The following is a 15,903-nucleotide window of genomic DNA, read 5'->3' on the forward strand; positions in this document are numbered from 1 at the left end:
TATAAAACTGCAATGACAGAAGATCTTCCCAGATTGGACCAAAATATTTCTTGCAGGAGATTTTTTACATGTTTTGTTTTAGAGACAGAATGAGTAATGCCTTTGATGACCATATGAGGTGCCATTTTCATTTTTTACACAGACTTTCTTACTTCCCAATATCATTACTGTAAAATACCTCATGTTGTGCCTTCTCTGTTTTCTTCTTAATAATTATTTTGGTCACAGGTAATGGAAAATGCCATTGAGAAGGAGGCTTCAATATATCAGCAGCCTGTGATTTCCAATCATTCAACTCACAAGCCACACCCAAATGAAAAACAGATAATATCTGTTCATATTCATCAGAGTAAGAAGACCGTGAACAGAGTAATTGGTGCAAAAGATTGGTTTACCCAACAAACAAATGAAATATTATGACTTCAAAGAATATAGAAAAGAAGGATTTGTTTTGCCTACTGAAATGGTCACATTGTTGCATAATATAACAACAGAAAATTACAGGCAAAAATCTTATGACACAAAGCTCGTTGCTTGTTCCTCGACTGACGGGTTATGAATTCACTGCCTGTAAGACTTGGCCCATTCTGTTGCACAACCAGGAATTCAGCACTCTGTAACATGAAGACATGGCCGATTTTTAAGCATATTCTTTTTTCAGTTGACAGTGAGACACTTCTGCATTAAACTGATAACTTTAGCTCATTTACAAAATTTTGTGACTTGGCCAGTTTGTTACTAGGTGCCTCAATTACTGAATATATAACAAATTTCAAAACAGCTATTTCTGAATTACAAAAGTCAAGGTACTTTGAGAATCCTTCAAAGCCATGGATGGCAGTAGCTAAGGAACAGTGTGACTGTTCAGAGGTTGGACAAAAATATGGAAACACTATGAGAATTGCATGCTTGAACATAAATGATGATGTTAGCCAAGCCTGCAGGCTGCACTGTTATATTTGACCATGAATGGCACCTCCACAAAGTCCTTAACATGTTTAAAGTGTCGGTTGTGGTCAAAACACTGTTCTGTGTAATTTTGAGTGCATTATGTTAGAGCTAAGTGATTTGAATGTGTGAAAATTGTTGTTACTTGTATGGTGGGTGCTTACATAACCAAGATAGCAAACATTTTTGGTATTTCAAGAGGCACTGTGCCAGAATATCTACACCACATAGTGAAAATTAAACTCTGCCCAAACAGGCCATGAAGGTCCAATGGTACCGACCTGCCACCAATTTCATCCCCAGCCCACAGGTATCACTGGACGCAGGTATGGAGAGGGGCATTGTGGAAAACTGGAAGAACAACAGCTGCTAAGTCACAACATGAATGAAAGTGTGTGTTGGGTGGTCAGGATGGGCAGTCATTGAAGATGGTTGTGACAAAAAATAAGATGATGACAGCTGCAAAATTCACTGCAGAACTGAATGTCACACTTGTGAACCCTGTTAGCATTAAAAAAACATGAAGGGAGCTCCACAAGCTGAGACTTGTAGGGCAAGTTGGAATTTCAAAATCAGTGATGAAAACACCGTAATAGTAAAATATGATGGCAAAGCCGTAAAACCTGGACTATTAAACAGTGGAAGAATGTCATTTGGTTGGATGAGTCTTGTTACACTGTAATGTCCAACCAAGTTTATGTCCCAAGAGTGAAACATGGTGTGGGCTCTGTGATGATTCGGACAGCCATATCATGATATTCAATGGGCTCCATGGGTATTCTGCAAGGTCACATTACTGTCAAGGATTATGTAACCATTTTGAGTGACCAGACCCAAGTTTGGTCCCCAGTGGTGATATTGTGTTTCAAAATGACAGTGTTCCCATCCACACAGATTGTATCGCCCAGGACTGATTGTCACATTTCCCCTGGCCATTACAGTTGCCAGATCTCAGTATTATTGAGCTTCCATGATCTACTTTGGAGAGAAGGGTGTGTGATGAGTATCTGCCTGGAGAACAGTTACACAAACTTGTCATTAAAAACCATATAGGACCTGTATTTACACATTCTGAAGTGACTGGAAGATGTTTTGAATGTCAACAAGTTTCCTACACTGTATGAGACATGGTAATGTGTTGCATTTGTGGTGTTCCCATCTTTTGCACAAACCCTATGTTGATGTAATGGGCAGATATTATTTCGCTAAAACATAGTACCGGCTAAATGTTTCTACAATAAATGCTTCATTAGTTTTAAGAATTAACATCATACAAAAGAGAGTGTACTGGCCACTGAAAAGCAGCCCATGGTTGACACTGAAAAGCTTTAAACTGAACTAAAAGTATTCTAGTGTATGGTTGATATTCAGGAATATTGCAAATTTATTGAGCTACTGAAATTTATCTTCAAAAATAATCTTAATGATGTTCTGTGTGAGGTTATGAAACTGATAAAAATCCTCTTGACAGTTAACATGACTAGATCTGAGGCAGAATGCTGCTTCTCAACTGTTATGCCAACATCTTCCTAGTGACCTCTCAGACTGTGGGTAGCTTGATGCCTATACAGTTCAGATGTGTGGAGCACAAAAACACTGAGCTGGCATGGTGAAAGCCTTGGCTCTGGCACTATAACGAGTGGGTTTACCACATACCAGGCCTTTGCTGCCTGATCTCCAGATGTGAAAAGAAGTGGCGCTTTTTCATAACAACACCAGGGCATGCCTGTATAAATAATGGTCACTCCAGCCATGCAGTATCTATTGTCTACTGCAACTTACACCAGGCATGTCACCATGTCAGCAGTAGACACAATGTGGGTCATCCAGTCTCACCTAAAACTAGCTGCCACTAGTCTTATGGGCCACACCTAGAAATACTGTACTGGGGTCTGAACTTTTGCCTTCCAGCTGGGACCTGGTACAGGTGGGCATCAACTGACTTCTCGGCTCTTACAAGGCGTCTTTGGTTCACTACCCAAGCTGTAATGCCTCCTGCACCGAACAAACTGAGAGCTTCTAGCTGGCTGCTGCATTCATGCCTAACAGTGTGGCTGGTCTGCTTATGAGAGTGCTGTTGCTCTGCACCTGATGTCTGCAGGTCTGACGTAGCCATATGACCACTGAGGTACTTGCACTGCTGCTTCACTGGTGACCATCTCCTGCTGCTGTGCACTAAGCTGGATAAGCAACACTGCCTGGGGTCATTGCACACCACTGGGAAATTATCTGCTTCAACTGTATGAATTCTGCTGAATAAATATGCTGCTGTTACCACTGCACTTATGATTCCACAATGCTTCTTTGTATTTGCCACCCATAATATAACACTGAAAAGAGTAAAGACTTTTTCTGAGAAGCCCAGTGGATTCTGAAAGACTAAATACACTTTCAATGGGCACTGTCATCTTAAGGTCAAGGGGAAAAATACTGATCTTGTCATGCAAATTAAAAGAAGAAGAATGGATTTCATTTTGAAATGAATAGATCAAGCTTTGACTACAACAATTTAGGTTAATGTTATTTTCTTTTTGTTCTTCTAGGATTTTATCAAGTTTCTGAGTAAATCTAGTTTTTATACATATTTCTTTTCACACAATTATAAACCGAAAGTTAAAAATAATTTTCTGGAGAAACACCCCCATTTATTTTAGCTATGAGCCACCACTGAATAGGAATATAGTATTAGTAGCCTAAGTATTAGTACTGGTAGTGAAGATATTCTTTAATCAACTGATAGAACAAACAACAGAAGGGTGACAAAACTAAATGTAAAACACATACAACCTATGAAAATCTACTGCTCTTTTTCTCAAAAATGACACCTGACTGTGGATCGGAAAATGAAGTCATAGAAAACAGCACATCAATTAGCATGAAAGTAATAAATAAAATGTTAGCTATGTAATTGCACAAGTAAAGAATTACAATACATTTAATATGAAAAATACAGTAAATTTATGTTAAAATTCAGCATGTAACAAGCCCATTACTGTAAATGTAATATTGTCATTATATAATTCAAAACTGGAACCATCATAGTCTATCACCATTTTCCAGAAACTACACTGTAATACAGTAATGAAAGAAAGAATAAATGAATGAGGGAACTAACACACATAAGGGCATCTTCCTATATGTAAAAACCACTGGCAAAATTACAACTGTCTGTCTTCAGTAATAGTTATTCTGTTCCGCATCCACAGTAGTAAGCTTCAGTGAATTAACACAATGACATCATCAGATACAAATTGGGGCAAGTCTAGAAGTAACAGATAAATTGTTGTAACCTGACTGTAATGGGACTGAAAAAGAATGTAAATGACACCAGTATGAAATAACTTGTGACATCAAGTACTCATGAAAATGAAATGGCTGCCCAGAGCTTACCATCAGAAGAGAAAATTCATTATCGCTAATATACACATTTAGAAGAACAGAAAACTATTCACAGCTTTTAGAACTGTTTGTTCCTTCCTTAGGGAGACAAGGTAAGGAAATATAAAAACAAAGCAGCCATGTATATACAGCTACATGAATTATAAACAAACCACTTATATCAAAACAACTTATGAAGCAATAGAAAGAATACACTAAAGAGGATGTAAAAGAGTTTATGTACAAATTAGGCATGGTTGCACATATCATACTATTTATTAATTATAGCCTGCTTTGGTTTTATATTATATGTTATTGTATTATAAGTCTTGCTTACTTCTTCATTTTCCTGTTGGTAATGCTGTGGATGCCGATCACGTCTCTCTTTCTTCTTGGAGCTGCCAGGAGATAACCCTACAAAAAATAGCATTTCCCACTTTTTATTGAATCCATCAGCAACAAGCAAAATCAATAGCTATTACGTACTAAATTCAACATGTATTTATGAAAATCAATGTAGTCACTAATAAGGCAAAACATAGAAATTCAAACTCATATGGAGGCTTACCGATATTTGTTCTTCTGATATTATTTGTAACTGGAACAAGAAAAGAGCTAAAAATGAGGATGGTACCAGGATTACCCTCCCCAACACATCAAATGTTGGCATGTGAAGTACAGATGCACATGTAATACTGGGAGTAAACAAATAAAAATATGCCAGACAGCAAAATGTGTTGCTGAAAGTTTAAAGTTTAATAGTAGCATCTTTATGTGTTGCAACATGTGCAAACCTAAAATACAAGAATTTCTTTCCCCTTTGCACAGAAGGCTCTAGAATTCTAAGAAAAATGAAATCACACACTTGTCTCTTCCTCATTCTTTACAAAATAATAACCAAGAATATCTTTCCTAGGAACATGAAACACACAAAACTCATACAGTAATAAAGTTCAAATCAATGTGTATTATAATGTTGTTGTATGGTATTATCTTTACTCATAGTTAGATCTCCCTACACATTCTAAAACTAATGAAATGTGGGTTGCAATCAAAGATTGTGGCTGAGGAATACTTCACAATGTGACAGCCACATTTCTGAAAATGTGAAGTAAGGGATTCACTAATGTGAGGCATACCACTCTAAAAGTTGAGTTCTTTTAGCAAACCAGAAACTTAAAAAAAAGTCTCACAACTAATGAAGAATTATTATTTCAAAAATAATCTTCAACAACACTTCATCCCACTGACCCATTTTCAACTGATTGTCTGTAGCAACTATAATCAGATGTACAGAAGGAAGTATGAAAGTAATTAAGTATGTAAGTATGTAAATATATAAATAATGTGTACTACCACATTAATTTTCCAACAGATAATTCTCAATGATGTGCAACAGTAGAAACACATTCTTATGAAAGTTTTGGGATCAACTGCTTATTAACTTAACTTGAAATCACCATCATGTACACAAGTAATAACATACCTCTTGCTTTCTTGGCATGCTTCCTGGAATCTGGTTCGACATGTCCCCATGTTGCCCTGGTGACATCAAATATTAATTAATTATCTTTTAATGATGCTTTAGCATTTAAATAACAAAAAGGCATATAACAATGACATACTTATAAAGATGTAATATGAAATGGAATCACGATAATTAATCCTTAATAGATAAAAATGTGGAGAATGAAGGACAGAGTCATTTGACACTGCCCTTTAGCCAGAATACAGAACACCCATGACATAAAACTGAAATAGACATATTACAGGCAACATTAAAATGTGCATCCTCTCAAAAGATTAGAAAACCATGGGTCAAAGGTCAATGTCCTGTAGGAAGATTGATCAGTCACATTTTGTCCCATCTTTCTGAATGGAAAGAGGTGCACCAAGATTGGACAGTTGGTTTCAATGACTGCAGTTTGCTGTCCATCACTTTAGGTCACTTTCTTTCTATCAGAAGATTACCTACAGGTTAAACAATGAGTCAACAGCTTGTGGACAGACATTTTCATGCACTATATTCCTGATGAGTTTCGTCGAAGTACAATAGGAAATAAACAATTTTCACCATTCTTTATTGGAAAAAAGCGGTTCATGAGAATGATACAAACACCTTTCCTTGCTGTTGCCTGAATTAGGAGGCTTATTGCTTGTCTGGTTTAATTAATTAATAGAATATGAAGCAACTGGTATAAAGAATGCTTTTTTCGAACTTTCTATAAAAGAAAGTCTGCTATCAAGACATTGCTTTTGTTCAATTACTTTATTTATGACTGAATGTTTCTAAAACTGAAGACACTCATCTGTGCTCTGCACTGCAATCAACCTCTGTCAACGTCGTTCTCTCTTCATTGGCTGACTGTGTTTTGTGACGTTACATACACAGAACAAACCAAAACTCGGCCGCCGTCATAAATGATGCGGACTATAGTTGTAAAAGAAAATGTGGAGTGCAGTTTAATCAATACTGAAATTATAATACAAGAAAAAGAGAGGATTACCATATAAAATTTAGTAATAAAAGAGCAACAGGGCATAGCCCATTTTCTGCTGGAAGACACTTTTATAACAGACTGCCACATAATATAAAACTGTTAAATGGAAACATATTTAAGACAAAATTAAAGCAACTGTTAATTGATAAATGCTTGTACTCCATCAAGGATTTTAATGTTGTTGTGTATAATTTATCTTTATTTCTAAACCCTTATTAATGTTTATATGTTTATAAACAAACTATGTCTGTGGCTGTATAAGTTATTATGGGCAAATAAACCATTTATAATAATAATAATTATTATTATTATTATCATCATCACAAAACATCCTCCCACAGCTGTTCCACCCCTGATCCATTACAGTCAAGACCATCCAGTATTCAACAAAGCATGACACCCAGAATAGAAAATTTGGTGTGGCAGAAAGGAGCAAATTGATTTTAACAGAGTAAAAGAAGGATGAAAGAGTAGCCTGGTCAAGAAAGTAAGGTCAGAGATCCCTCATAACTAGCATACAGTGGGGTATGTCCAATACTCAACAGTCCTGCCTGCACCTTAATTGCCCCTATAGTCAGGCTAATTCCCTAAAACACACACACACACACACACACACACACACACACACACACACACACACATGCACACGCAAAATGAATCTAGGATTGAACACAAGTTCGACAAAACTAAGGCAGACAGTTGGTTTGTAAGTGAACATCTCAGTAGCAATACATCTGTACCTCATTACAGAACAGCATTGATTCATTTCACCATGAAATATGCTGTCTACTAAACCATTTTGAAAAAACCTTGTCATGCATTCATCAGCAATATTCTGTGGAAGTCATTAGCACAGGAGCAGGAGATAATTTAAAATATGTTTCTTGTGGCCAAAAACACAGTAAATTCTCAATAATTTGGAATTTGTGACAATATTGACCAGTTTTGTTTATCACTAATTGAAACACTGCCTCACTGTGAAAGACGTCAGTTGCACATTTATTGCAAAATATTGAATCCCTTACCATTCACTACCTACAGCCTATATAGTCAAATAATTATGAGGCAAGTACAATGAGGAAAATATATCACCATCAACTAAGCTTACCAATGACTGTTCTAAATCTAGGTGATTTAGACACAATGCGCAAAGGACATTTCATAATACATGTAGGTATCAAGTGGGAAAACTCAAATACCGCATTCTCAAAATACCATACATAAACTACAGTATTATAGACCTGCACCAGTACAACACAACGTCTAGGTGCTCAAAGTCTTGGTGTAATAAGCCTCTAGTATAAGACCAGAATTAAGTACTGAATAATTATAGACAAATAATTTGAAATATATTGCTATAAGCACAATATAAAAGTAACTGTGATTAATTTAATACAGATGTTACAGCAACAACCATAACAGTGCATGGTAGCTTGAGCTCTAGGTGTGAATTGTTTATATAGAGCCATTAGCACAAGGAAGGATTTCAGTAGTATGAAGTATATCAATAACATTTACAGCTATACAGTGTCTGATTGACATAATATCGAGGTATACTGGAATAACAAAATTCCTTTTTTAAATTTTCTTTTTATTTAAAGTTTCTTTAAATTTAAAATTATTATAAAATTATTAAAAAAATGTATTGTATGCCAGTTGTACTAATTATTCCCTATATAGTCACAATAGTCATAAGGCAAGTTTAAGGTGGAAAATATATCACCAATGAATAAGCTCACAGAAGATCATTTGAAGTGATAAGAATACCGAAACAATGCACGAAGTGCATGACATAATGTATGCAGATAACAAAGGAGAACCACTAAAATATTGCATTCTTAAAATATCATATACAAATCACAATATTATGGACCATCATACGCTCTAGGTGCTAATGTAACATGGTGCTCAAAGTCTTGGTGTAATAAGCATTTCGTATAACACCAGATATTAAGTAATGACTAAGTGTATACAAATAATTTACAATGTAGTGATATAAGTATAATATCAAACTAACTGTGATTACATTCTATGCTGTCATTTTGAAATACCGTACAACATCAAGGTCTAGTCGCCATTAGCACGAGGCAGGGCACCAGTAATGTGAAGTATACTGATAACATGTACAGCACTACAATGTTCAGTTGTCATAATACCAGAAAGGGGAAAACATAATATGCAGGAAAATATATATTGTGACACAAGGTGTCAGTGCTGACATAACATGGTGCTCAAAGTCAAGGTTAAGGACTTTTTTTTAAATTAAAATTCTTATAAAATTTTAAAAGAATGTATTGTGTATCAATTGCATTATAACTATCATGACTATGTAGGCAATACATAATACAATTAATATACAACACATTCTTTTCTAATATTATATGAATTTTAACTACAAAAAAATTCCTTAACTTAGACTTTGAGCACTATGTTACATTAGCACCAACATTTTGTGTCATACTATATACTTTGCTTACATATTATATATTCCTCTTTCCTGGTACTAAATCAAATGAACAATGGTGTCCATCCCTGTGCTAATGGCACTCAGACCTCGAGCTTCCATGGCCTTGTATGGTGTTTAGCATCGGTACAGAATGTTATCACAGTTACTTTGATGTTGTACTTACTTCACTATATTGCAAATTATTTGTATACACTTATGCCAGAACAAGGAGCCACAGGTTACAAAAGTTTGCAAATTTCCTTTAACTTTGTGTGTGTGTGTGTGTGTGTGTGTGTGTGTGTGTGTGTGTGTGTGTGTGTTTTCTCATGCCACCGCTTGGTGAGTAGACTTTTTTCCCCTCTCCATTTACATGTGATTTGTATGTAGTATTTTAAGAATGCAATATTTGAGTTGTCACCCTCACTACCTACATACATTATGACAGGTATTCATGCGCTTTGCCTGTACTCTTTATCATTTATGCTTCAAGTGATCTTCTGTAACCTTAGTCAATGGCAATATATTTTCCACTCCCTGTACTTGCCTTATAATGTTTTGACTGTATAGGCAGTAGCTAGTACAACTGATATACAAGAAGTTATTTTTTAATTTTATAAGAAATGTAATTTTTTGAGTAATTTTGTTATTCCAGTATACTATAGTTTGAATTACTTGTGTCTAATAATTACAGACTAAAATGTACATACTGCATCCTTTTGCCAACTCCATAGATGTAGCTTCTTCTTTATGCTTTATAATTTAGGATTGTATTTCTGTATGTTTATTTCTACAGTGCCACCTGCTGGTAGTTCATAGCATCTCTGCTTTGTCTTGTAACCCTCAGTCTGCTTTCATCTGTTGTGTTAACATGAGCTTATGCACGTGGTGCAATATGTGTGATATTTTATGTAAATCTTGTTTTATAATTGACATGATGATGCCTCATTTTCTCCATGTTCAATGGAATGATGTGTCACAACTTGACATAATGTATTGTACAAGAGATGGACGTGTACTGAGGTGTATTTGCATGAGGTACATTTTAAATATCCAATATGACTTTATTATGATTGTAATTTACAACCTATATGCTTTTAAAGACACATAGATATATCTATATGCTTTTAAAGACAATATTATGAAAATGGAAGAGAATGTAGATGAAGATGAAATGGGAGATATGATACTGTGTGAAGAGTTTGACAAAGCACTGAAAGACCTGAGTCGAAACAAGGCCCCTGGAGTAGACAACATTCCATTAGAACTACTGTCAGCCGTGGGAGAGCCAGTCCTGACAAAACTCTACCATCTGATGAGCAAGATGTATGAGACAGGCAAAATACCCTCAGATTTCAAGAAGGATATGATAATTCCAATCCCAAAGCAAGCAGGTGTTGACAGATGTGAAAATAAGTGAACTATCAATTTAATAAGTCACAGCTGCAAAATACTAATGCGAATTTATACAGACGAATGGGAAAACTGGTAGAAGCCAATCTTAGGGAAGATCAGTTTGGATTCCATAGAAATGTTGGAACACGTGAGGCAATACTGACCTTACGATTTATCTTAGAAGAAACATTAAGGAAAGGCAAACCTACGTTTATAGCATTTGTAGACCTAGAGAAACCTTTTGACAATGTTGACTGGAATACTCTCTTTCAAATTCTAAAGGTGGGCAGGGGTAAAATACAGGGAGCGAAAGGCTATTTACAATTTGTACAGAAACCAGATGGCACTTATAAGAGTCGAGGGGCACAAAAGGGAAGCAGTGATTTGGAAGGGGGTGAGACAGGGTTGTAGCCTCTCCCCAATCTTATTCAATCTGTATATTGAGCAAGCAGTAAAGTAAACAAAAGAAAAATTCAGATTAGGTATTATAATCAATGGAGAAGAAATAAAATGTTTGAGGTTCGCCGATGACATTGTAATTCTGTCAGAGACACCAAAGGACTTGGAAGAGCAGTTGAACAGAATGGACAGTGTCTTGAAAGAAGGATATAAGATGAACATCAACAAAAGCAAAACAAGATTAACGGAATGTAGTCAAATGAAGTCTGGTGATGCTGCAGGACTTAGATTAGGAAATGAGACACTTAAAGTAGTAAATGAGTTTTGTTATTTGGGGAGCAAAATAACTGATGATGGTCAAGTAGAGAGGATATAAAACGTAGAGTGGCAATGGCAAGGAAAGTGTTTCTGAAAAAGAGAAATTTGTTAACATTTCCACTTATTAACCTGGTAGTAAATGTTAGGTTGCCATCATGGCAAGAGGTTTGGCCAGCCCAATAGCACTGTTAGTAGGGAATGGTGGGTGAATCTTTTTTCATGACCGAGAGTTGCTAATACATCTTCAGAAAAGAGGTCCTGATTGGCTGCTCCAAATGTTTAACAACTGCATGCAAATGTTCAAAATTCTGAATCCCCAGAGACAAGCTCATTTTATTGCTCTGATTAAGCCTGGAAAATTACCAGACCCAAAAAGTTTTCTACCACTCATTCAAGCTATTTTAATGAATTCTTTTGGCCCACTTCACTCCACTCATTGAATGTAAGTTCATTAGAGGACAAGCCAGCTTCTGACATGGACAGTCTTGCACAGTGCAGGTTTTGTATCTTATCCAGCAGATGAAGGGTGGCTCCAAAACAGTCCTCTTAACTGGTGTTGTCTTTGTTGGGCTGAATGTGGCCTACAGTGCAGTAAACATCAGGAGACCTCTCCCAAAGGTGTACAGAGCTACAAAAGATTACAGATTTATGAAGATCATTCCAGAGCTAGTCAGCAACAGAAGTTGTATGTTAGCTTTCATAAGACGAAAAGTTAGTGTCAGCAAACAAAAAAAGTGGTCTTTCGAAAGGAAGCACCCTCACACCCATACTATTTAACTTTTACACAAATCGCAAAGTATGTAATGAGGCTTGCACCACATTTATTTATGTCAATGACCTGGCTCTCTTGACCCAATACAAGGCATTTGAAGCCATAAAAAGACAACTTTCCTCTGCTCTTCACAACCTGGGAGAGTATTACAAAGCCCACAGCCTGAAGCCAAATCCTGGCGAAACTGCAGTCGTTGCTTTCCCCTCCACAACAAATGTGCCAATTACAATTTGAAGTCTTACGGCTGGGAAGTTCTAACTCTACCACTAAATACCTCAGGGTTATTCTTAATAGGAGTCTGAAATTTACGGTGCAATGTGGCAGTGTCAAAATGAAGATCACAGCGAGAAACTATATCATAGGAAAATGCAAAATGCACAAGTTGAGGAGCAAGCTCACATATGCTTCAGATGTTGGCTCTAAGATTGTGCTACTTGTCAGGAGAACATGCTTCCCCTGTGAGGTATGAATCTTCCAGTGCTAGACAGCTTGATATTGCTCTCCATCAAACTTGCCACCAGGTGACAAGATGCTCAACACCAATTCCAATCGAAAAGATCCAAATTCTTACCGCTACAGCACCATCTGACATCAGACGCACAGTAACAGCCATTTCCGAGAAGAGCAAAGTCAATACCAATGACAGATACTCTCTTCACAGCCACTCACCTGTTGCTCACAGCAGTTATTGGAAGTACTGTCCCTTAGTGAAGGTAATGACAGAAGAGATATTTCCATGCTGGCTTGCAGGACAGAGCTTAACATGGTTGGATAACGCGAAAAGAGGAGCCACCTTCAGGAGAGAATGTACTGTGGCCATCATGGAGGTCATTTAATCGTCTTCATGTTGGAATTGGCCGAACTGAAACCACCATGTTAAAATGGGGACTCTGCAATAACAGAGATGTGTCCTGTGCATATGGTGCTACACAGACAATGAGCCATTCCCGTCACTTCGTGGAAAATAAGTACCTCCGGCCATGTTTGTAGCATTGTGTTTCCAGAAATTCATAAGGCGCACTGTCAAGGGTTGGTATAACTTGTATAACTTTCTGAAACACACTGTAGTTGTTTCTTGTGGTGTGAAGGGGTAGATAAGAGTGGGGACTCATCTGCTCACTCTTCAGTCAGCAGACCTATGAAGGAGGACAGTGCCTGACCACAAACTGGTGACTCACTCCCCCTCATGTCTACAGCTCTACTGCACATAGATGTGGTGCAAACATTTAATATTCATTCTTAATCCACTTCATTTCACAGTAAAGATTAATTTTATGTCATTAAAATACTATTTAGTTATGTCTGTACAACAGCCACAAGTCACAATCAATCTTTTAGTGCTAGAGAAAAATATGAATAGGACCTTTTTTGTAGAAAATTTAATGTCATGTAGTTTAATTGTCTTTATGCAATATTCGAGTTATTCAAGAAAAAAATTACAAAGTTACCTTTAAATGTCTCCTCGTCCCTCCCCCCCCCCCCCCCCCCCTTCCCACCGCAACCCACACCCACCAAAAATTTCTTTTACCTGGTAATGTACGCTTTACACCAAAATCCCCTAGTAGTAACACATTAATGGTAGACTGGGGGTGATGAAAAAATCTGATAAAACAATTTTATGTAATGCTCTACAAATATACTGTCAGTTAATTTAGACAGTATGTCATAGATCAACTCTGTACATCACGTTAGTATTTTATTTATTTGAAGAAAAGGGAGAAATATTTGACTTTAAAATCCCACTGATGACAAGATGATTACAGATGGGGTACAAGCTTGGGTAAGACAAGGATGGGGAGGAAGTAGGCTGTACTCTTTCTGACAGAATCATCCCACTCACCTTAATGAGTTCAAGAAATCTTAAATCTGGCTAATCAGACAGGAATTTGAACCCCACTCCTACTGAACATGAGTCTAGAGTGCTAACTACTGCATCATCTTGATTGACAATATGTACTAGAGCTGGCACAGCATGGACAATCTTAAATGCCTATGTTCAATGTTTTTATACTTTCTGGTTATTGTTGCTACTAAATGGAAGAAAAGTCACAATTTCAGTTGCTTCTTTGTATATTCTCACTCATTATTGCCCCACAGACTGATGCTTTTCAACAATCTACACTTACACACATGGAATAGAAGTATAAGATAAATGTATACAGTGGCCACTGTAATATGTCATGTAGAAAATCGTTTAAGCAGCCAGATAGAGAGAGACAAAGTGCCATAGTACAGTCTTGTTCCCTTTCAGATGTTTATGACAAATGACTAACCACAAGCTATAAAAAACAATTATGATACATCGAACAAAATCTTCTCCACTATTCATTAATTGGTGTTACTTTGGCAGAGATAATGCTGACAAAACCTACATACTGCAACTGATACCTAGGTTAGGGTTTTTCACAAAAATAATAATATCTACAGTAGATGAGTATAGTCACATAGTGCAGCACTCACAGCAAACTTGTTTTTACATCCAACTGTTTTAAGCACATTATAATATGCAATAAACTGTTTGTCTGATTGTGATGATCAAATGACAACAACAAAACATACCAGCTGAGTTTAGCTATTGAAAGATACGTTCTGGAGGAAATAATTATACATAGTAGTTCAGTCACAATATTTGCAAGAATTTGCATGATATACACTCAGGCAGTGTCGGAAACATAAGGGGGGGAGCGCAGGGCATGGTGAATGTGTGGCCCCCCCTTGCAGGTCCACCCGCATTGCCACCCACACCACCCCTGCCAGTCAGCCCACATACTATTCATTCATTTCTTTCATCAATTGACGCAACTGAATTAAGTTATCGAGTAGTTGTACTCTCCTATGCAGAACGCACATTCATGTCATTCTATTTTATATGCTTCTGTCAGGCACATAGTTAGCTAACACATACCTACGAGAAAAGTCACGGCCATTCTTGTGATCTTGATACATTATTCTGTCTGGAATTTGTTCAATAAAAGTTGTGAATATTCTACTGTTTTTCTTGTATAGAGAACCTTTGATACATAGCATTATAAATACGGACTATTCGCTGAATAGGAAGCTACTTTACATTCAGAAGCAGAAATATGGAGACTGAAGGGTGCATAGAACTCATCATAAGAGAACCACAATTGTAACTTTTTTATAGTGTAAGATGGCATTGTCTTGTATATGTGTATATCAGTTTAAATAAAACTTTCTTAAACTTTGTGTGTGACTTGATTATTTTTTATTATCATAAAAGTAAAGGTTGCTTGAGATATCTTTATCTACCCCTTCTTGATGTTTCTCTGTATCCAACACTGCACTCACGGGAGGAGAACTACAAAGAACATTTTGTAGATGAGATATGTGGTACCTTCTTAAATATGTTCGTACTCTAAATATAGTATAAATGCCAACAGAAAATGGGGGAGAGTAACAAGTGTTTGCTTACATCTTAGCTCTAAGCATCATGTGTCAAGATAAATAAGTTTCAGCCAATTCAGAAAATTGTCTGTAACCAGAAACAGAGGCTACATTAAAAGCAGTACTGCAATATCATCCATTCTGCCAAGTATGAAAAAAATCTCACTTCATGAACAAAACAATGTAAAGCACCCACAATAAACCAAAAACACATGCATATGACTAAACAGAAAATAGCAAGCAGACACATTATGATAAACCACATGCACTGGTCACTACACTTTATGACTTATTCCTTCAGAAAGTGTAAGGGACTATAAAGAAAATTTACTAAAGTGGACACT

General features: G+C 36.6%; 1 protein-coding gene across 2 annotated transcripts in view; it reads right to left on the reverse strand.

Annotated features, from left to right (window-relative positions):
• Positions 1-15,903, reverse strand: part of LOC126299334 (uncharacterized) — an 864,357-nt gene that overhangs the window by 47,217 nt on the left and 801,237 nt on the right. For both annotated transcript variants that reach the window (XM_049991164.1, XM_049991163.1), the window contains exons 31-32: positions 5,813-5,868; positions 4,664-4,740 (exon numbers count right to left, since the gene is read on the reverse strand). In XM_049991164.1, the coding sequence (XP_049847121.1) occupies positions 4,664-4,740; positions 5,813-5,868 (133 nt within the window). The remainder of the gene's footprint in view (positions 1-4,663; positions 4,741-5,812; positions 5,869-15,903) is intronic.

Source organism: Schistocerca gregaria, chromosome X (assembly GCF_023897955.1).
Source record: "Schistocerca gregaria isolate iqSchGreg1 chromosome X, iqSchGreg1.2, whole genome shotgun sequence".
Lineage (NCBI taxonomy): Eukaryota > Metazoa > Arthropoda > Insecta > Orthoptera > Acrididae > Schistocerca > Schistocerca gregaria.